Genomic DNA, 21,028 nt, shown 5'->3' with positions numbered 1-21,028 from the left:
GTATTTTCTACTGCCTGGGGTGTCCCATCAGTGTCATTTTCCAGAACCAGTGTCTGACCACAGTGTCCGTCACCCTGGCGAATGTCATCACCTTTCACGCAATCACATAATCCAGAAGCCTGGGACCCCTCCAGCCTCCCTTACCTCCCACACTCCAGTCCTGTTTGTCCCAACTCTTTTGCATTCATCCCCTCTTCTCTCTATCTGCCCTCACGGTTCTGGCCCTTACGATTTCCATTCTCTCATGGCAAGGTCCATCTCCTTTCACCTTGTACACTGTGGTCAGGGGGGCCTTGCTGAAACCCAGATCCCATCGCATCACTTGCCTGCTAAAACCCTTTTGTATGGGCCCCCCATGCCCTCAGACTGAAGACTGGTCTCCATCTTGTGGTCTGGAAGGCCCCAGCCTGTCTTCCAACTTGTTAACTTTCTGCTTCTCACTCTACCTCCTACCACTAACCCCCAGCTGATAGGTGCCACACTCAGCCTGCTGCTTTATCACCCTGGTTTACCTGCCCTTTTCATGGAGTGTTCTCTTTTTTTTTTTTTTTTTTTTTTTACCTTGTGGTCTGACTTTGCAACTCCTACTTATGTTTCAAGGCCCAGAGGCAGCGTCTTCTGCTCTCTGAAACATCTCTGGCTTCCTTCTGCTAACTACCATTCTTTTTATAAACCCAAATAATACCAGTTATCACATGTCTTCTCCCTGGCACCAACTACACCCCCTCCCCCCCCAATCACTGACAGTGATCTTAATAACTGTAGTGCCAGGCATAAAGTTCCTAGCCTCTCGTGTTTGCTTAGTGCTGAATAAATATGAATAAATGAGGGAAGGAATACCTGAAGAGTAGAGAAAATTATTTTATTCTAGTTTGTATCTTAGCTAAGATATATTATAGTGGCCACTTCTTTACAGTAGTCAGCAACAAGTTGAAGTACTTGTACATTTGTAAGTCATTGTAAGTTGCATCTTTTCATTGTTTTTTTTATAAAACTGTCGTTTACATTATAAATTATGTATTTCCCACTCCACTGACCGTTGTAGTTCACTCAGTACTTATTGTCTTCATCACATTGTCTTCATGGTGAATAGAGGAAAATATGGCAATGCCAGAATCTTGTTCCGGGTTGGGGTAAGAAATGGGAAGGAGATCCCAGGTGATGACCACCAAGAGTAGAGATCTGTTTTCTGATCTGTGTTCTGAGTGACATGCTGTGAAGGCCACTTTCTCCTCTTGTTGCTGGCCACAGGCTTGGGGAACACAGTCGGCTTCATTCTCTTTGGTCCGGTTGGGCTCCCTCTGGCCCTTACTGCTCTTGAGGATTCTCAAAGGAACTACCAGGCTTAGGAAAGCACAATTTAAAAAATCATTCATAGGCACGTTCACAAAGTGGTGTGTCTGTGTGTCCGATGATCTTCCTCATGGCCAGGACCTCTTCCAGAGACTGGGGAGCACGTCCGCAGACTGTGGGACTCACTGGCACTGGACTGATCTGAGTGCCTGACAGCTTCTCCAGTATCATAATATAATACAAACAGAGCTTGAGAGGACCGGCTCTCACCAAGAGCCCACATCCTTACTTATGACAAGGCCTGGAAACCCCAGTAGCTGGGGTTTGCAATCTCTATCCTCTTCCAGTTCTAATATTCCTTAGTTCATAAAATATAGTTTATATATATAAATATAAAATATGTGTATATATAGTATATATATATAAATAAATATTATATAGAATATATAAATAAGCATATGTATATAAATCTGGAAGTGTATATTGGTTTAGAATTCCTGGTCTGCATGTCTAGAAGATAAAATATTGAATCAAAAGTTGGTTCTATGCCTCATCCTACAGTTAAGTAGATAAACCCTGGACAAAACCCACAATGTCTTTGAGCTTTCATTTCTAAACCTACAGAATAAGGAAATTAGAACTATATGATCTCTAAGGTCCATTTCAGCTCTAGAATACTGAATAGATCAATTAAAGAAACCCTCGGGCCCTTTGAAGTCACAGAGCCGGAGTTGAGAGAGACCATAATGTGGAAATGTGTCCTTTGATCAGAGCAGAAGGTACTTATTAAACACTCAGTGTGTCCCCAGCATCCACAGTTACCTCCCCAGTTAATGCTCACTGAAGTCTGCAGTACATTAGAAATTCAGTAGCCATGTAATACCCTTGAATTTATGTTCACCTTTGTAAATAAGAGTGTTCAGTTGAGCTTTATCTGATTGTTTTTGGATCACCAAAGGACTGGCTCTAATGGCCCTAAGTGTTTCTGTATGCATAGAATAATGGTTAACCCAGTTCCTACTGGCTCTTCTTTCCATAGTGCTTATCATTGTTGATATCTTCCAGAATTTAACATGAAAATGTGGCTTAAACTAACTAGTTATTTTTAAAGAGTAAAAGAAGAGCTCGCAGTAGCTATTTTCCGTAGCTGTGCAAAAAGTAAAATAGAAATGGTATTCATTTTTGATAGGAGACTTGCATGAGGTTCTTGAAATAGAAAATCATAATCAGGACAGCTTTTTACTTCTTCAGATGTTTTTTATAGTGTATCATTTGGCTTCTAAATCTGAGATGCCCTTTTTGCTTGTGACTCCTGATTTTCATAATCTACCACTATTAGGGGAAGTGGTAATTTATGAAGAAACTTGGCTTTGAAGACCTTATTTTTACAGAGATAAAAAAGAAAAAAAGAATGCTGCCTGTTTGAATCCTAGTGCTTAAAGACACTGAGTCTTTTTGGGGTATGAGCATTATTTTCTTTTTTTTTTTTTTGGAATTTGTAGATATGTTAAATAAGGCATAGAAATAGAGGTATGTGCATAGGAGACTGGAAATTGTTTCTAGAATTGTAACAATAATTTGAAAGTAATCATAAATGTTTAGAGAGAAAATATACAGAAAATAATGTTTGTAGAGAGCCTTATATACTATTATATGTGTATACGTAAAAGTTCATATTTATTTTTGAAATGACATTGATTTTTAAATCTTTTTTATTGTTTATTTTTTTAAATATTTATTTATTTAGAGAAAGCATGCATACACGTTGTGGGGCAGGAGAAGGGCAAGGAGGGGCAGATGAAGAGGGAGAGTCTCATACAGACTCTGCTGAGCATGGAGCCTGACATTGGGGCTCAGTCTTAACGGGCCTGAGATCATGACCTGAGCTGAAATCAAGAGTTGGTCACTTAACTGAATAAGCCACTCAGGTGCCCATGATTTTTTAATTTTTTTTAAGAATATGTATATATTTTTAAAGATTTTATTATTTTTTATTTTTTTAAAGATTTTATTTTTATTTATTAGAGAGAGAGAGAGCAGCAGAGACACAGGCAGAAGGAGAAGCAGGCTCCATGCAGGGAGCCCGACGCAGGACTCGATCCCGGGTCTCCAGGGTCATGCCCTGGGCTGAAGGCGGCGCTAAACCATTGAGCCAGCTGGGCTGCCCAAGATTTTATATTTTTAAAGTAATCTGTACACCCAGCATTGGGCTCAAACTCATAACCCCAGGATCAAGAGTCAAACACTCCAATGACTGAGTTAGCCAGGTGCCCCAGTAAATAAATATAAAAGATTATTTTAAAATTTTATTAGCATTTTGTTAGGGTTTTTGAAGTTCTCACACTTAGAAGCAAGTATTTATTTTTTTTATTTTTAAGATTTATTTATTTGGGCACCTGGGTCGCTCAGTCCATTAAGCGTCTGCCTTCAGCTCAGGTCATGATCCCAGGTCCTGGGATCAAGTCCTGCCATCAGGCTCCCTGTTTAGCTGGGAGCCTGCTTTTCCCTCTGCCTGCTGCTCCCCCGCTTGTGTGTGCTCTCATATGACTATGGAGAAATTAGTTATAAAATAGGCATTTCAGGTCTCTTCAATGAAAGTGTTCAAGTCCTTGGAGTCTATTTTTTATAGCTTTTTATTCTTTGCTTTTACTTTAAAATATTTTTAAGCAAAATAATATATGTACAGATATCTAAAGTAGTCAAATCCATAGAAATAGAAAGTAGAATGGTGGTTACCGGGGCTGGAGGGAGAGGATAAAGAAGAGTTGTTTAATTGGTATAGTTTTAGATGTACAAGATGAAAAGCGCTACTTTACAACAGTGTGAATATATTTAATGCTACTGGGCTGCACAGTTAGAAGTGGTTATATTGGTAAATTTTATGTTTTTTGCCACAATAAGTGTATACATATCTAAAGATCAAATAGAGAACTATTACAAAATATATAAGCAGTTTCTTTATTTTTTCCCCCATTCTTGCACTGTGCTACCTAGGAGGCAGCTACTTTTTCTTTCTTTCTTTTTTGAGGATAATTTACATATAGTAAAGTTTCCCTTTTTTAGCATATGGTTCTAGAAGTTGGGACAGACACAGGGGGTATACTGCCACCAGCATCAAGAAACAGTTGTGTTACCCACAAAAACCTCCCCTCTGTGACCCTGAAGCTTTGGTGATTTCTGATCTGTTTTCCATCCCTATAGTTTTGCCTTTTCTAGAATGTTATATAAATAGAATCATATATTTAGCAGCCTTTTGAGTCTGGCTTCTTTCCCTTACTGTAATATATCTGAGATTCATTTGTGAGTTATTTTCATTTCATTGTGAGTAGTTAATTTCATTGCTGAGTAGTATTCCATTCCATTGTATAGAGTACCCTGGTGTGTGTAACCAATTGGGTGACATTTGGGTTGCTTCCAGTTTTGAGTGATTATGATAAAACCACTCAAAACATTCATTTGCTAATTTTTGTGAGAACATAAATCTTTCCTTCCCTTAGTAACTTGGGTTGGGATTATTGGGTTTTATGGAGAGTATGTCTAACTTTATGAGTAACTGCTAAACTGTTTTTGCAGAGTGGTTGTAACATTTTGCATTCCCACCATCAATATATGAGCATTTCAGTCACTCTGCATTCTTGTCAACAGTTGGTATTTTAAAGTTAAAATTTTTTTTTAATGTAGCCATTCTATTTTTTAAAATATTTTATTTATTTATTCATGAGAGACACAGAGAGAGAGAGAGGCACAGACACAGGCAGAGGAAGCAGGCTCCATGCAGGGAGCCCGTCGTGGGACTTGATCCCTGGTCTCCAGGGTCAGGCCCTGGGCTGAAGGCGGCACTAAACCGCTGCACCACTGGGGCTGCCCATAATGTAGCCATTCTAATAGGTGTGCAGTGGTGTCTCATTATGGATTTAACTTGCATTCCTGTAATGATTAATGATGTTTAGTATTTTTTCCATACCATTCACATATCTTTTTTGATGATATGTCTTTTGCCAATTTTTTTAATTGGATTGTTTGTTTTCTTGCTATTGAGTTTTGAAAGTTTTTAATATATTCTGGATATAGATTCCTTTATCAGATATGTGACTTGCAATACTTAATTCCAGCCTAGAGTTTGTTTTTGGTTCTTACAGCAGTGCCTTTCAAAAAACAAAATTTCATTTTGATAAAGTCTAATTTATTGGTTTTTTTTCTTGTTTCTTTCATGAAGTATATTTTTAGCGTTAATATCTAAGAAATTTTTGCCTAAATCAGAGTCCCAAAGATTTCTTCTGTGTTTTCTTGCATAAGCTTTATGGTTTGGGATTTTACATTTAGGTCTATGGTCCCTTTTTTTTTTAAAGATTTTTTTTATTTACTTGATAGAGAGCATGCAGAATGAGAGAGTGAAGCACACGAGTGGGTGGGGGGTCGGAGCAGGATCCTCACTGAGCAGGGAGCCCGATGCCGGGCTTGATCCCAGGACTCTGGCACCATGACCCGAGCTGAAGGCAGACACTGAACCAACTGAGCCACCCAGGTACTGCTACGTCTATGATCCATTTTAAGTTAATGTTTCATATGGTGGGAGGAGTGGATCAATTTCGGGGGTTTTGTTTGATTTTATTTTGTAGGTGGCCCTCTAGTTGTCTTAGGAGTATTTGTTGAAAAAATTGTTCTTCTGCATGGAATCACCTTTGCATCTTTGTTGAAAATCAATTTGCTACATGCACATGGGTCTGTTTCTGACATCTTTGTTCTGTTCTGTTAATCTGTACGTCTGTTGTTTCACCAATACCGTACTATCTTGATGAGAGGAGTTTTACAGAAAGTTTTCAGATAAGGTACTAGGAGTCGTTCAGCTTTGTTCTTCTAAAATTGTTTTGGTTATTCCAGTTCCTTTACATGTAAATTTTAGAATCGCTCTGTCATTTTCTACAGAAGGTCTTGCTAAAATTTTTTTGATTGGGACCACACTGATTCTATATATTATTTAAGGGGAAGAGGAATTGACATAATAATTTTGAGTCTTTCAGTTGATGAACATGGTATATCTTGCCATTTGATTTTGTTCTCTTTTGTTCCTTTTATTAATGTTTTGTCATTTTCAACATTAGGATCTTGTATATATTTTGTTAGATTTATACCTATTACATGTGGTTTTTATGTTATTGCAAATGGAAATTTGTAAAATTTGAATTATACTTGTTCATGACAATATATGAAAATACAATTGATTTTTCTATATTGAACTTATATTCCATGACCCTTAAACATGCTTCTTGTTAGTTCTAGTAATTTATTTGGGATTTTGTACATAGAGAATCATCTGTGAATACAGATTTTTTTTTTCTTTCCAATCTGAATGCTATTTATGTACTTAGGTATTGATTTGTTTATTTTTGCCTTGTTGCTGGCTATCACTTTCAGTATGAGATTGAGTAGGAGTGGTCAAATTGATTACAATCTTAAAGGAAAAGCATGTATTCTTTTACTGTTAAGTATAACGTAAGCTGAATGCATTTTATAGATGTCCTTTATCAGGTTGAGGAAAATACCTTTAGTTCCTGTTTTGCTGAAAGTTTTGATCATGAATGGATGTTGAATTTTGTCTATTGAGATGACCCTATAATTTTTCTTTAGTCTTTTTATAGAATGAATCACATTGATTGATCTTCAGATGTTTACCTTGCATTCTTGGGATAAATGCTGTTTCGTCAGGATGTATTTATTATCCTTTGTATGCCTCGTTGGATTCAATTTGCTAAAATTTTGTTAAGAGTTTTTACATCTATGTCTATTGGTCTGTAGTTTTCCTTTTATTTTTTTTTCTTTGATGATACCTTATTTTAGTACTAGGGAAGTGCTGGTCTCCTAGAATAAGTGGGGGAAATGTTTTCTCCTCTTCAGTTTTCTGAAAGAGTTTGTGTAGAATTGGTATTATTTATTCCTTAAATGTTTAGTAAGATTCACCAGTGAATCTATCAGTGCCTGAGGGGTTTTTTTGTGTAGGAAGATTCTAAACTACATAAAATAGACCTAGCATCATTTATGTTACCTGTTTTTCCTCAAGTGAGTTTTGATAGTGTTTCTATCTAGGAATTTGTCTATTTCATCTAAGTTGTTAAATTTATTGAAATAAATTTGATATGCGATGTTTTTATTTTCATTTAGTTCAAAATATTTCCTTATTTCTCTTTTGATTATTTGTTTGACCCATGAGTTATTTAGATATATGTTATTTTTTCCCCCAAATACTTGGAGATTTTCCAGATAATTTTCTGTAGTTGATTTCTATTTTAATTCCATTGTGCTCAAGAATTTACTTTGAATGATATGAATCCTTTTAAATTAATTAAAACTTGATTTATGGCTCAGAATATGCTCTATCTTGGAAAAAATTCCATGTGTGCTCCAAAAGTGTGTATTCTCTTGTTATTGGATGGAATGTTCTGCAAAAACAAATTAGGTCAAGTGGTTGGCAGTGTTATTCAAGTGTTCTATATCTTTAGTTATTTTCTGCTTATTTTTTCTTTCAATTATTGAGAGAAGATTGTTGAAAACTCCAACTTTAATTGTGGATTTTCCTATTTCTCTTTGCAGTTCCATCAATTTTTGCTTCGTGTGTTTTAAAGCCCTGTTGTCACTGTGTAAACATTTAGGATTTTTATGACCTCTTGATGAATTGACCCTTTATTCATTATGAAATGATCTTTGCAGTACAGTTTGTCTGAATAGTACAGCCACTTCATTCTTTTGATTATTGTTAGCATACAATATCTCCTTTCATCCTCTTATTTTACCTATTTGTGCATTTATACTTAAAGTATGTTTCTTTATAGGCAGCATATAGTTTTGTCTTGCTTTTTTAAAAAATTATTTGTAAGATTATTAATTAATTTATTTATTTATTTATTTATTTATTCGAGAGAGAGAGAGAGAGAGGCAGAAACACAGGCAGAGGGAGAAGCAGGCTCCATGCAGCGAGCCCGATGCGGGACTTGATCCCAGGACCCCGAGATCATGACCTGAGCCAAAGGCAGATGCTCAACAGTGGAGCCACCCAGGCACCCCCTTTTCTTGCTTTTTAAAAAACAATTCAATCTGACAACCTCTATATTTTAATTAAGGTGTTTAATTAGAACCATTTACATTTAACGTGATTATTGCTATAGTTGGTTTAAGTCTATATCTTGGTATTTGTTTTTTATTCTGTTCTCTTTTTAAAAAAAATAATTTATTTATTTATTTATTCATTCATTCATTCATTCATTCATGAGAGACACAGAGAGAGGCAGAGACATAGGCAGAGGGAGAAGAGGCTCCCTGTGGGGAGCCTGATATGGGATTCGATCCCAGGACCTGAGCCAAAACCAAAGGCAGACGCTCAACCACTGAGCCACCCAGGCATCCCTTTATTCTGTTCTTTATCCCTCTTTTCCTCTTATTCTATCTTATTTTAGATTGTATATTTTCTTATGATTCCACTCTCCTTTATTGGCTTATTAACTATATCTTTGTATTGTTACCTCAGTCGTTGTTTTAGAGTTTGCAGGATACATCTTATAATAGTCTATTTTCAAGTCATGTAGGAACCTTACAGCTGTATGCTTCTTCTGTCCTCCTGGCTTGTGTTCTCTTTTTGTACTACATTTTACTTCTGTAATATGTTGTCCACCCCCTCCATACATGGTTATTATTTCTGCCTTAATTAATCATCTTTTTCTAATTTTAATGTTTTAAATTAAGTACAGTTGACATACAAAATTCTTTGTTTCAGGTGAACAGCATAGTGAATTGATAGTTTTATACATTACGAAATTATCTCAGTGATAAGTCTACTAACCAATCTGTCACCACACAAAGTTACTGAGATATCGTTGGCTATATTCCCTATGCTGCACCTTACATCCTTGTGACTTATTTATTTTATAACTGGAAGTTTGTACCTCTTCATCCCCTTCATCTATTTTGACTCCCTCCCGCCTCCCTGGCCACCCTTCTGGTCTCTGGTAACCAACAGTTTATTTCTCATATGAGTCTGTCAATAATAAACACTTATTTATCTCTTAGGTCAGGGAACAGTTTGGGTTTTTGTTTTGGGTTTTTTTTTTTTTTAACCACATAGTTACCATTTCTGATACTCTTCATTCTTTTGTGTAGATTTAGATTTCCATCTGGTATCGTTTTTCTTCTGTCCAAAGAGCAAACTTTAAAATTTCTTATATTGCAGGTCTGCCTGTGATGAATCCTCCCAGCTTTTGTGTGTCTGTAAAAGAATGAATTTCACCTTTATTTTTGACAGATATTTTTACTGGGCCTAGGATTATAGGTTGACAAGTTTTTGAAAATTTTCTTTTAGCACTTTAAAGATATTACCACATTGTCTGCTGTCTAGCTGTTTACGACTCACGAGTCAGCTACATTCTTTGTTGCTTTGTGTATAATCTGGTTCTTTTCTTGGGCTGCTTTTAAATTTTCTCATTATCACTGGTTTTAAGGCATCTGATTATTACACACCCTTATTGCAGTTTTCTCCACAATTCTCTTGCTTGAGGCTTAGTTTCTTGGATCTGTGGATTTATTATTTTAATAAAACTTGGGGCAAATTGCCATTATTTCTTCAAATATTTTTCCTCTCTCTTTCCCTCTTCTCTTCTTTAGGGACTTCACTAAAAATATATTTGGTTGCGTGAAATTGCCTCACAGTTCAATGATGCTTTTTTCTTCTTTTGTTTTGTTCTTTTTTTCCAGTTTTTTTTTCCTCCAGTTTTATTTTGGATAGTTTCTACTGCTAACATATCTCTAACATAATATTTCTTCTGCCCTAATTTACTGTTAATCCCATGCAGTATATTTTTTTTCTCAAACATTTTTCACCTTCAGAAATTTAATTTCTTTATACCTTCCATACCTCTACTTAATATGTTAATTTTCCCTCTACCTTCTTGAACATATAAAATATGGTTGTAATAATTGTTTTAATATCGTTGTCTACAAATTATGTGATTTTTGTTGTATCTGGGTCATTTTGATTGATTTTCTTCCTTGTTATGCGTTATATTTCCCTCGTTTTGTATGCCTGGTACTTTTCACTGGATGCCAGACACTGTGAATTATTGGATGCTAACTGTATTTTTATTTAATATCCTAGAGCTTTGTTTGGGGACAAAATTAAGTTACTTGGTAATAGTTTGATCTTCAAGGCTTCCTTTAAAACTGCTTTGCACAAGACCAAAACACCATTTAGTCTAGAATTAATTTTTCTAGAACACAACTTTGGTGGTATCTTTCTGAATATCTGGTGCCCCATGTTTACAAGTTGTTTTTTGTTTTGTTTTGTTTTTACTCTGGCTGGTGGTAACACCAGCTATTCCTGACCTTGTGTGATTTCCAGAAGTTATCTCTACCTGCTTCTTTTGGGTGGCTCTTTCTACCCTTGGTAGTTTCCTCATATGCTTGTGCTGGTCAGTGCTCTCATGCAGCCTGGGAGCAGATCCTGTTCTCTTTTACTTTAATCCCTAAACATCACACAGAGCGAATAGAAAAAAATAATGTACTAGAGTTATTTTTTTTCAGTCCCCCCGTCTATTCCTCAGAGGCAGCCATTTTCGATTTTTGTTTTCTCACATTTACCTACATATCTATGTAATATGTTTATGCTGTTATTTCTTGCTTTTCCAGTTTTAATATTTTATAATCCAGCTGTCGTAGACTCAGATTCAGCACTTTTAAACCATTCTTATGGCTCAGTTTTTTTCCCCCACCACCTTCCCAATGCAATTAACTTTTTAAACTAATAAAACATTTCAAAATTAATATAGGCATGTAAATTCTATTGATTAGCATAGTAGTTTTTTCTTGCTTTTGTTTTCTGTAAAATTGCTTTGAACTTACCCAGTCGGTCCATTAGATCTGTCATACACCTGTCTGTAGCTCCCCTCTGCCAATGCTCAGACATGGAGGATCATCTCTGTTTATTCCCTCCCCCAAAGCCCTCCCTCCCAGAGGTTCCCTTCTCTCTGCACCCATACAGGTCAGGTGCTGCTTAGGCTTGCTTAGCAGCTGTCATCTTGAGATTTCCTTCCCCATCATCCTTTGGGTTCCCTCCTTTCTCTCCAGCATTTGAGTCGCTGGTTCATGTTTCCTATACCTTTTTTCTCTTTTTCCTTTTGAAATACACAGTATTCCTTCTTTTTAAAAATTTCAACCCTTTGCCTGATTTGTTCCTCCACTTTGGTATCTGAAAAGTTGTTCTACCTTTACACTTAAGTGATGATTTGGCCGAATGAGCACGTTTTTCTCTCAGAATTTTCTCCATTGTTGTCTGGCAGCCAGCAAAAACCATTCTGATATTTGTTTCTGTGCTTTATAACTTGTTTTTTCCACTTGGAAGCTTTTGGGATTTTCTTTGTCCCAAGATCTTTACTTTCATGATGAATGTGCTTTTGTGTAGGGCTTTTTTCATTTATTGTGGTGGCCATTTGGTCATCTCATTTAGGCCGGAGACTTGTGCCCTTCAGCTCAGGAAAAATTCTTTATTTCTTCGTTCTGTAGTTTTGGAATCATCTGATTCTGATATTGGACCTCCTAGATTTATCCCTTTAGTTTCTTATTTCTCAATTATGTCTCTTTTTATTTTATTCTACTTTTTAGAAGATTTTTCTCATCTTTATAACTTTTCTGTGGAAGTCAAGGACATTTCAAATACGGCTGAATTTTGTGTTGATTTCTTTGGAATTGTTTCTTATTCTGACAGTGTGGGGGACCCAACACAAAACATTTGTTGTTCATCTGCAATTCACCTTTAGTTTGAAGTCCTGAGTTTTATTTGCTATACCTAGCCACCCTACTCCTAGGGCGAGTGAGCTGGCCGTTCCTGGACCACAAGATTTGGTTAGGCACAGGGTGGTATGCTTTAGTGTCTTCCTTGGCAGTCACTTTAGATTTGCGAGGAGTTTGGACAGAGGAAGAAACAAGTTATCCTATTTGAGTGGTGGATCTCCAACTGTACCTATACTGGCTAGGTCAGATGAAGCTTAGAAGAAAAAAGCAGGCGTTACTGAATTAGGAACACAGGCCCTGCCTCTGCTCCTCATCTCGCATCCTAGTATGCATGCTACCAACATGCACAGGGGGTGGGACTGGAGTCCAAAACAAACCAAACAGAAAAATTAAAACAACAATAAAGAACATGCCGACCTGTAACGTTCAGGCTGTTCCCTGTGCTCCAGATTCTCCACTGGAGTGAGACCTGATCTCTGCCCAATGCCTGACGATGGCTATTGTCATCCATGCCTTCAGGGAGGCAGTGTTTTCCCCGTCCTATCAGCTAGTCTTTGTTGAGCTCTGCTGGGCTCAACAGACTTGTAGATGCTTTGTCTTACAAAGAGAAGTATCTTTGAAAGTAATTCTAGCTTTGAGCCTCAAACATTTCTGACCCATGGGTTTCCCCTCCATGGAGCTTTCCTTCAGTTAATTTGCCTTTTTCAAACTGACTTTCCAGCCTGCATATAAAAATCTAGTTTGAAAGGAATCTTTAAGCAATAGATTTCTAATAATCTGGGGGAATTTTTTCTGTCCTCTAGCCTTGCAAGTACTCCAGAAATATATAGACAAATGATCAAAGATATACATACAAGAGATCTCTTGCAATTTTATTTAAAATAGCCAAGTTTTGGAGATGATCATAATGTCCCTATTTATTGGTTAAATAGACTATGATGGCTTATATTGGCTTCTGTAGCTTAATCCACCAGTTGATTTGTTGAAACAAATGAAATGGAAGCAAAACCAGCTTGTTTCTTAATGTTTGTGTTCAAGAAATCACAAACAAATAAAATTCAGTTAATTTCGTAATCTTAGGCTTCAGCTGGGAATTTTAAATTCATTTCTTCATATGACCGTAGGATTTTATTTTTAAAGATCATTTTTACAGTTTAAGATGATGCTTTCTTTAATAATTTGTCCTGTGCAGTTCAAATATGTAAATGGTTTAATTACATAGATAGTTTATGGTAACTTTAACTTTCAAAATATAGAAACTATTGTGTGTTAAATCTGTCTAGTACTCACAGAGGAACCACACATCCCTGGTTTCCAAATTACTGACTTTTAAGCCTCTGTTTCTTTATACTGAATATGGGTGTCTGCCTCAAATAAATTTCTTTCATTTGAGATAGTATATATATCAGGGTTTGTAAATTCCAAATATGCTAACAGACATTGTTATTCAGAAGCAAAGGCTTAAAATTTGGAGAATATTATGACCCTTCTAATAAAAGGGAATGTTAGTCACACTCAGGTTTTCAACCCATAAGAGAATTGTGTCCTTGTTGTCATCTACCACATTTACCAGACTTGGTCCCTAATTCCTTTAGACCACTTCTAGAACCAAACGCTCCCTGGCAGCACTGGGTCAACTTAAAAGAATGTCTGAAAGTGTCTTCTGGCAATTAAAATGTCCTAAATTAAAGGTAGCTGAGGATTGAAGGATGTGAAATTGAGAGAATGCCTGTTGGAGACAGAAAAGACTGTGTGTATGTGTGTAAATAGAATATTTACATATATATGTTCTGTGGTCAAATTTTACGTTGAAATTGTGATGATACACTTGCCTATAGATTAGAGGAGTCTTCACTATTTGTAGTTTTTTGTTTGTGGTTTTATAGGCTTGTGCCATTAGAGGGCAGTATTGTAGAGGTAAATTTGCTTTCTTGACTAATATTGACTTGCAAACCATAGAATCTATAATAATCAAGCAAATTTAAAGCCTTAGATTTTTAGTACGTTCAACTGCAGCCTCAACTGATGCATCCTTGCAAATATTTTAAATTAATAGATGAAATAAGCAATAGGTTAAGCGTTTTTACACCCAGATCTCTTGATTTTTGCTTGGGGACGGGAATTATTTGGTCAGTATGGCCATAAAGGGCTGAAATACTTACTTTATAATACTTCGATCCTTCTGATGTAAGAAGGCTCACAAGGTTGAGACTTACAGGAATGGGCACTTCTAAACACTTGCTTTAGGGACTCACTGAGCACAGATCAATGTAGGATTCAACCTGTGGCTTGAGTTTTCTAGCTATAAATGGAAGGAGGGAAATGGGATTTTAAGGTTTATGGCTCTAGGGACATTTTGGGAAGAGCTGCCTGACTTCCATCTGATGGGTTCCTTTTTGCCTCAATAGATCCATGCCAAGAAGCAGAGAATACATGTTTTTTGTTTTGCTCCTACAAGCAATAAATCCATGAAAAAGGCAGTAGCCCTCAAAAAAGCAAATGTGATTTTTTTTTTTCCGTCCCCAATTCCCTACCTCTTTAAAAAGTCCCTATCACCGTACGGTCAGTGTCCCTATAAATGAAACCGCCCGTGGCAGCCTCCCGTACTGTCGCCTGTAAGAACCAGATAATGGGAATCGAGCGGCTCGAGCGAGCGCCCGGAGCCCGCGGGACTGGGCATGCCCAGTAGCTCGCAGGCTCGCAGGGCTCCGGTTGCAAACAGGCAGCGCTCGCCGTCGGGACGCCGCGGGGACCGGCAGCTCCGGGGACGGGGTCCCGCGGCCTCTAACGTAAGCACGTGCGGGGGCACCGGCTGCCGCCTCGGGGCCCCTCGGTGGCCCGGCCCTCGGCGGTGCGGAGGCCTGCGCGGCCCGGGCGCTCGGCGGGCGCCCCCCTCCCCGCGGCCTGGGCCAGCCACCCCCCCCCCCCCCCCCCGAGCGCGGGCTGGGGCGGGGGCGGGGCCTCGGCGGGGGCGGGGCGAGGGGCGGGCCCGGCGGGCGCTGGCCAATCGGCGCGGCCCGCTCCTCCTTATATGCGGCGCCGAGCCCGAGCCCCGCCGTAGCCCGAGTGCCGCCCGCCCGCCCGCCCGCCGACCTGCGAGGCTTCTCCGCGCAGCCGCGGGGAGCAGCAGCAGCATCTTCCCGGATCGCCAAGCCCCAGAAGCCGGGTTTCTTGAAACTAGGGAAACTGCTCTCTGTTTCTCCCTGGGCTGCAGGAAAGCTTATAAGATTTTTTTTTATTTTATTTTTTTTTAAATCTAGCTCAAGGCTGCTTGGTATTCCCCCCCCTTTTTTTTTTTTTAATTCCTTTTTTCTTCCGCGAGGGTGTTTTTGGCTGCAATTGCATGAAATCCCAATGGTGTAGACCAGTGGCGATGGATCTAGGAGTTTACCAACTGAGACATTTTTCAATTTCTTTCTTGTCATCCTTGCTGGGGACTGAAAACGCCTCTGTGAGACTTGACAATAGGTAAATGTCGGCTGGGAGAGTTTCTTTACATTTACTCGTGAGATACTTCTGATAATGCAGGTGAAAGATAGCCAGGCGAATTCCTTTGTCCATTGCCGAGGGACGACGACGGTGACACGGATGTTGCTTTTCGAAATGCTTAGAATAGCCTTATTTTTGCAGGTCTGGCCAGAGAGCAGGCGTTTGTGTGTGTGTTTTTTTTTTTTTTCAAACCACATTATGTAATTTAGCCTTTTGTGGCTCGCTGAAATAGAGAAATGTCTGGATATATTCGTTAGTAAGAGAGTGGCTGGTGTTTGCTGGAGGTTGAGATCCTACCTAGCGTTGTGGAATGTGCAAAAACCGATGCTAGTAACCTCCCAGAACTGGGAAGTCCTTTTTTTTTTTTTTTTGGTCTTGGATGTTATAAAAATTCCACTTATCGATTTCCCTCCCCCCCCCCCCCTCTTTTCCAGCTCCTCTGGTGCAAGTGTGGTAGCTATTGACAACAAAATCGAGCAAGCTATGGTATGTACGGATTGAAAATCATTTGCACGAAATGTGGGCACAGTAGAGAAAGCGAGATGGGGATGGAGCGCGTGCATTCTCGGTGCTGGTGACCGGGAGCTGCCGGCACTGCTCCGCCGGGGCTGCAGGAGGCCACGGGAGGCCGCAGGAGGCCCCAGGCCGAGGCGGCTGCGGAGGGAGGCCGGGCCCGCAGGCCACTGAAGGCGCCCTGTCCGCGGCGCTTGCACACCACGCCGGGCTTTCTGCAGGGGGGCCTCGGTTTTGCTCGGGAATCCCGTTAGGGCCCCTCTGCCCTGCGCGCCCTCAGGTCGCGGGCACGTCCCTAGCGATGTGGCTTTACCAGGAATCCGAAGGGCCACTAGGGAACGGGGCCGGGGGGGGGGGGGTGCAGAGTGGGCGCCCCCAGGGCTCGCTGGACCTCGCACAAGCGGACCCCCGGGGACGGAGGCGACCGCCCGACGAGGAAGAACCGGAGAAAAAGTTTGGTCTTTCTCAGCCTTGTGCCTGGATTTCTCCTATTTTTTTATTTCCGCCTTGGCTGTTCTTTGTTATTGGAGCAGCGCCTGTGGCTCTTCTCACGGGATTCTCTGCCCACTGTTGCTAGGCAAACTCCGAACCTTTAATTCGGAGCTATAAATAACTCGCGCTCCCATTGGCTGCGACGTCGGCCCAGGTTTCTGTGATGTCAGCTTAATCACGAAAGGGGGGGCGGGGGTGGAGGGAGGAAAATGCGGCAACATGCTCTGTAGGAACTGGCTGCAGCCGGTGCCGAGGGAGGCGGTGGGGGCGGAGGGCGGGGGAGGGCGGGCCTGGACATCCCGGGCTCCCGCCTCCCGCCGCCGTCCAGGGCCCGCCCGGAGCCCGGGGAGTGAGTGGGCGCGCGGGTGTCCGCCTTCCCGGCCCAGGGCCGCAGAGGACGCACAGGCTTTTAAAAAGCCCGATCCCCTCGTACGTTAGACCTAAGTATTTCGTACGGTCCTGGTCGTACTCCCCAGATTGCTCCAAGGGCCGCTTGGATCCGCTAAAGGCGGGATGATACGGTCATAGTTTTTGGAGAATCAGGCAAAATAATGCTTTAGAGATTCGGAATCTGGGAAATAATAAGCTAAACCCCTTTCTTTCCTCCTCCCCGCCCCCCCCCCCACCTCTGCCTTTCAGGATCTGGTGAAAAGCCATTTGATGTATGCGGTTAGAGAGGAAGTGGAGGTCCTCAAAGAGCAAATCAAAGAACTAATAGAGAAAAATTCCCAGCTGGAGCAGGAAAACAATCTGCTGAAGACACTGGCCAGCCCCGAGCAGCTCGCCCAGTTTCAGGCCCAGCTGCAGACTGGCTCCCCGCCTGCCACCACACAGCCACAGGGGACCACGCAGCCCCCGGCCCAGCCAGCGTCCCAGGGCTCAGGACCAACCGCGTAGCCTCCTCTGCCCGCGAAGAACTGGCTGCTGCTGTCTGAACTGAACAGACCCGGAGAAGATGTGCTAGGGCGGATCCGCCTCCACAGTCACCCATTTCATTGCTTGCTGCGAAAGAGAAGTGAGACTGACCTATGCCATTGTCTCTTTTTTCCAGTATTAAACACTCATACGCTTTCGGCTTGAAGACATTTCTTAGTTGGGTGAATTAAAGGTTAATCAGAGAATTAGCATGGAGATACTGGGACCTCATGCAGCTTGGCAGATAATATAAAGAAGTGGTTTCATTCATGCTGAGGAGCTGTGTGCCTTTCCACCCCTCCCCTGCTCCCCCTCCCCGCTCCCGAGAGTTCTCTCCTGCTTGCACGTAGTGTACTCCATGGGGTTTGAAGCAGTGGGGCTCCACTGGACTTTCTCCTCTTCTCCCCCATGAGGAACTTAAAAGGAGGTCAAAGTAAAGACTGACGCGTAGTCTCACCTAAGATGAGGGGAAACGTAGTTCATCGTACACATTGACGACTGTCACCAAAAATCCATAAAACAATAGTACTGTGCCTCTTTCTGAAACAGCGGACGACACAAAACTCTTAGAGCGACTAAAATGGTGACAGGTAGCTGGGACCTAGGCTCTCGTACCATGAAGGTTGTTTTGCTTATTGTATATTTGTGTATGTAGTGTAACTATTTTGTACAATAGAGGACTGTAACTACTATTATAGGTTGTACAGATTGAAATTTAGATGTTTCATTGGCTGTCTGAAGAGGTGTGGTTTGTCTTTTCTATAGAGATCTACGTAAAAAAAAAAAAAAAGAAAAAAAAAAACGACACGAAGAAAACCCACACCTAAAGAAATTTTAAGAATTTGGCACCATCGGTCACTTTGTGTAATCCGAAATCTTCTAGTTGCTGAATATCTCGAAGTAAATTCCTGTTCGCTGAAGTCTTTTGATTGAGCTGATTGAATACTTTGAAAAATGACCCGTTCTAGCTAATGAAATGAATTTCGAAGTAGGGGTTTCTGCATATTACCTGTATAGTAGTTCTATGCATACGTTTCTGTGCATGTTCTCTACACAGTTGTAAGGTGTCACTGTATTTAACTGTTGCACTTGTCAACTTTCAATAAAGCATATAAAATGTTGATAAACAAGTGTTTTCATGTTAGAGTATTAACGTCACTGCAGTCACTTCACAGCCACTTCCAGGTAAAGTTAAAACAGTTTGACTATCAAAATCTCAGAGGGGAGTGCGAAGGTTGGACAAAGTAGGGGTGCTAGTGGTTTGAGCTATAGAAGTAAAAGGAAATAGACATTGCATGATTTGAAGCCAGGAAGGGAAGGGGAGAACGTGAAGGAGATGAGAGCGTATTTATTCAGACCAGTATCACCTGGACAAGTGGCTTCACCTCTCAGGGCCCATGTGGGACACTGAAAGAGGAATCTCTCGGTTCTGTGGCTTTAAAGTTCTAGGAGTCTAGGGAAGCCCTAATTTTCTAATGTTTATCAACTAAGCGGGAAATGAGACTTGCTCTCTCTAATCCTAGTAAGCAGCTCTAGAATCAAAAGATGGCAGTTAAGCTGATTTTCACTTTAGGAGCTCTTGTCACCCTGGATTGGGATGTCTTTCCTAGCGTGGATTGAGTGTCCAGCTACTGGAAGTGTCCAGGCAAAAGACAAGATGATTCCGTGGGGTTCCCTCTACGGGCTTTGAGGTGGGACCAGGTGAGCAAGGTGCTCAGTCCTTTCTGTCCTTCCCAGTGGATTCCTTAAGACTAAAATAGGTGGAAATCAAAAGCACAATGGGATCCTCTGGCAAATTAGCATCTGAGATGTGAGCCTGACACGTCCTGGGGGCCACGTGGAGCGGGTGAGCAGTGGGGGGGCGGTTCATCAGCTCTCATCTGCCCTAGGACCTCAGCAGCACCCCCTCCACCCTGTGGGAGTTGGGGCATTTGTAAGCCCTCAGGCTTATTTAAACCCCTGCAGGACAAGGACTTAACTTCTCTGAATCCTTCACTTTTCTGCTGTAGAGCTGGAGGGAGATCAGTGGGTGAGTGAATGGAAGGTCAGTGCCCCCCTGAGAAGTGGACAAGTGCGGGCGCAATACAGACCCCTGATACAGACCCCACAGCTCTCCTTGCAGTAAACCACGCGCTGGCACATGCTGGTGGCAGTTGCCGTGAAGACGGTTTGGGGGATTTGGCGAGGACTTAAAAAAGCCTTTGTCATTTTACTTTGAAGGCGATCTAACTTTGGTTTAAATAAAGGGGGGTATGTACATCATAATTACATTTCCTTTAAAAAAAAAAAAACATAATCGAAATCTCTGGCCACGCCATCGTTTGTGTTTAATGAAGAGCCTCAACACCAGCCGCCGTTAACGGGGAAATTTGGGAGGCTTCATGTCCATGCATCATTAAAGTAATGGAGAACTTCCTTCTCCGTCGTTTAATGGAATTTTGGACTTTTGATTAAAAATGTGAGACTCCCATGACACTTTGGGAGCTGAATACTATGTGTGCAGTAATGAATTCTTTAAAAGATGTTTTCCCATTCATGTTTATTTTAGCAATTGCTAAACATGTTTTTTACATGATTGACATTTCGGGATGTTTAAAAAGGCATTTTATTACTTGCTTACTGGCCTTTGATGACCTGCGGGTTATTATTTAATTGATTATATCACACTTAGGTTCTGTGGAGCAGGAAAGATTTTTCAGAGGGATGGAATGCTGAACCAGCACTGGGTGTTCGTGACATCATCATTTGCAGCAGGAGACACCGTTGTTCCAATAAAGTAGACACAGAAGGAATTTACATGACTTTAATGACTGTCTGCTTTCTGTTTCAAATTAACAATGTGTATAACTCAGTAGTTCTGTGCTATTTTTTGCATACTCTCAAAACAGATTTGTCATTCTGTGATGAAGATGCCCCAGCAGAATCAATTTTTAAATTTACTCAAGACACGTATAAAAAGTTCATTGGAACTGAAATCAGAAAATGAAAATTAATTTCAACAGACACGACCCTGGCCTTGCTGTACGTACCAGAAGCAGCGGAAGCTCTCAGGAGTCGGACAACAGAACTGCCTTTAGCCATCAACCTCAGGTCCATCCCAGCAGCAGTGATGGTGTAACGGAGGCCCAGGAGAAGGTGTCAACTCCCCTTAGTCGGGATTGGCTCCACGCGGAGAAGTGGGGGCAAGAGAGGGAGCGCACCCCCTAGACCGGCTCTTGCACCTGTCAAATAAGGAGCTGGGTCAGGTCACATTCTGTTCTGCCCTGAAATGCTCCAGTCCTTTGCTTTTTAAGATGACTCTCCTGTATTATTCTAACTTCTGGGAGGGGGAAGAGCACCATTTTTGTTTGTTCATTTAACTTCTTAAACTAACCTTAATTTGGTTTTAATGGTAGCTCCGCTGGTTGCCAACTCAGTGACCTCAGACAGGGTATTTTACTTGCTTTTCTCTGTTTCCTTAACGCTCAAAATGGGACGTGTTCTCTCCACAGGATTTTTCTAAGGAGAATGCTGCAAAGCAGTAAGCACAGAGATGGGATCCGAGCAAGTGTTTGAG

At 40.9% G+C, this 21,028-nt stretch overlaps 1 protein-coding gene across 9 annotated transcripts in view; it reads left to right on the top strand.

Annotated features, from left to right (window-relative positions):
- Window positions 1–18,602, top strand: part of TSC22D1 (TSC22 domain family member 1) — a 131,099-nt gene extending 112,497 nt beyond the window's left edge. For 4 of the 9 annotated variants that reach the window (XM_077855593.1, XM_077855603.1, XM_077855602.1 and 1 more), the window contains 2 exons: window positions 15,987–16,038; window positions 17,197–18,602. In XM_077855593.1, coding sequence (XP_077711719.1) covers window positions 15,987–16,038; window positions 17,197–17,454 — 310 coding nt within the window. In that variant the 3' untranslated portion in view covers window positions 17,455–18,602. Of the gene's footprint in view, window positions 1–14,751; window positions 14,853–15,128; window positions 15,532–15,986; window positions 16,039–16,761; window positions 16,987–17,196 lie in introns of those variants that run through there. The other 5 variants (XM_077855600.1, XM_077855599.1, XM_077855594.1 and 2 more) reach the window with 5 other exon arrangements.
- The last annotated feature ends 2,426 nt before the right edge of the window (window positions 18,603–21,028 follow it).

The sequence above is a fragment of the Canis aureus genome, chromosome 17, assembly GCF_053574225.1.
Source record: "Canis aureus isolate CA01 chromosome 17, VMU_Caureus_v.1.0, whole genome shotgun sequence".
Taxonomy (NCBI): domain Eukaryota; kingdom Metazoa; phylum Chordata; class Mammalia; order Carnivora; family Canidae; genus Canis; species Canis aureus.
This window is presented reverse-complemented; position numbering and strand designations above follow the sequence as displayed.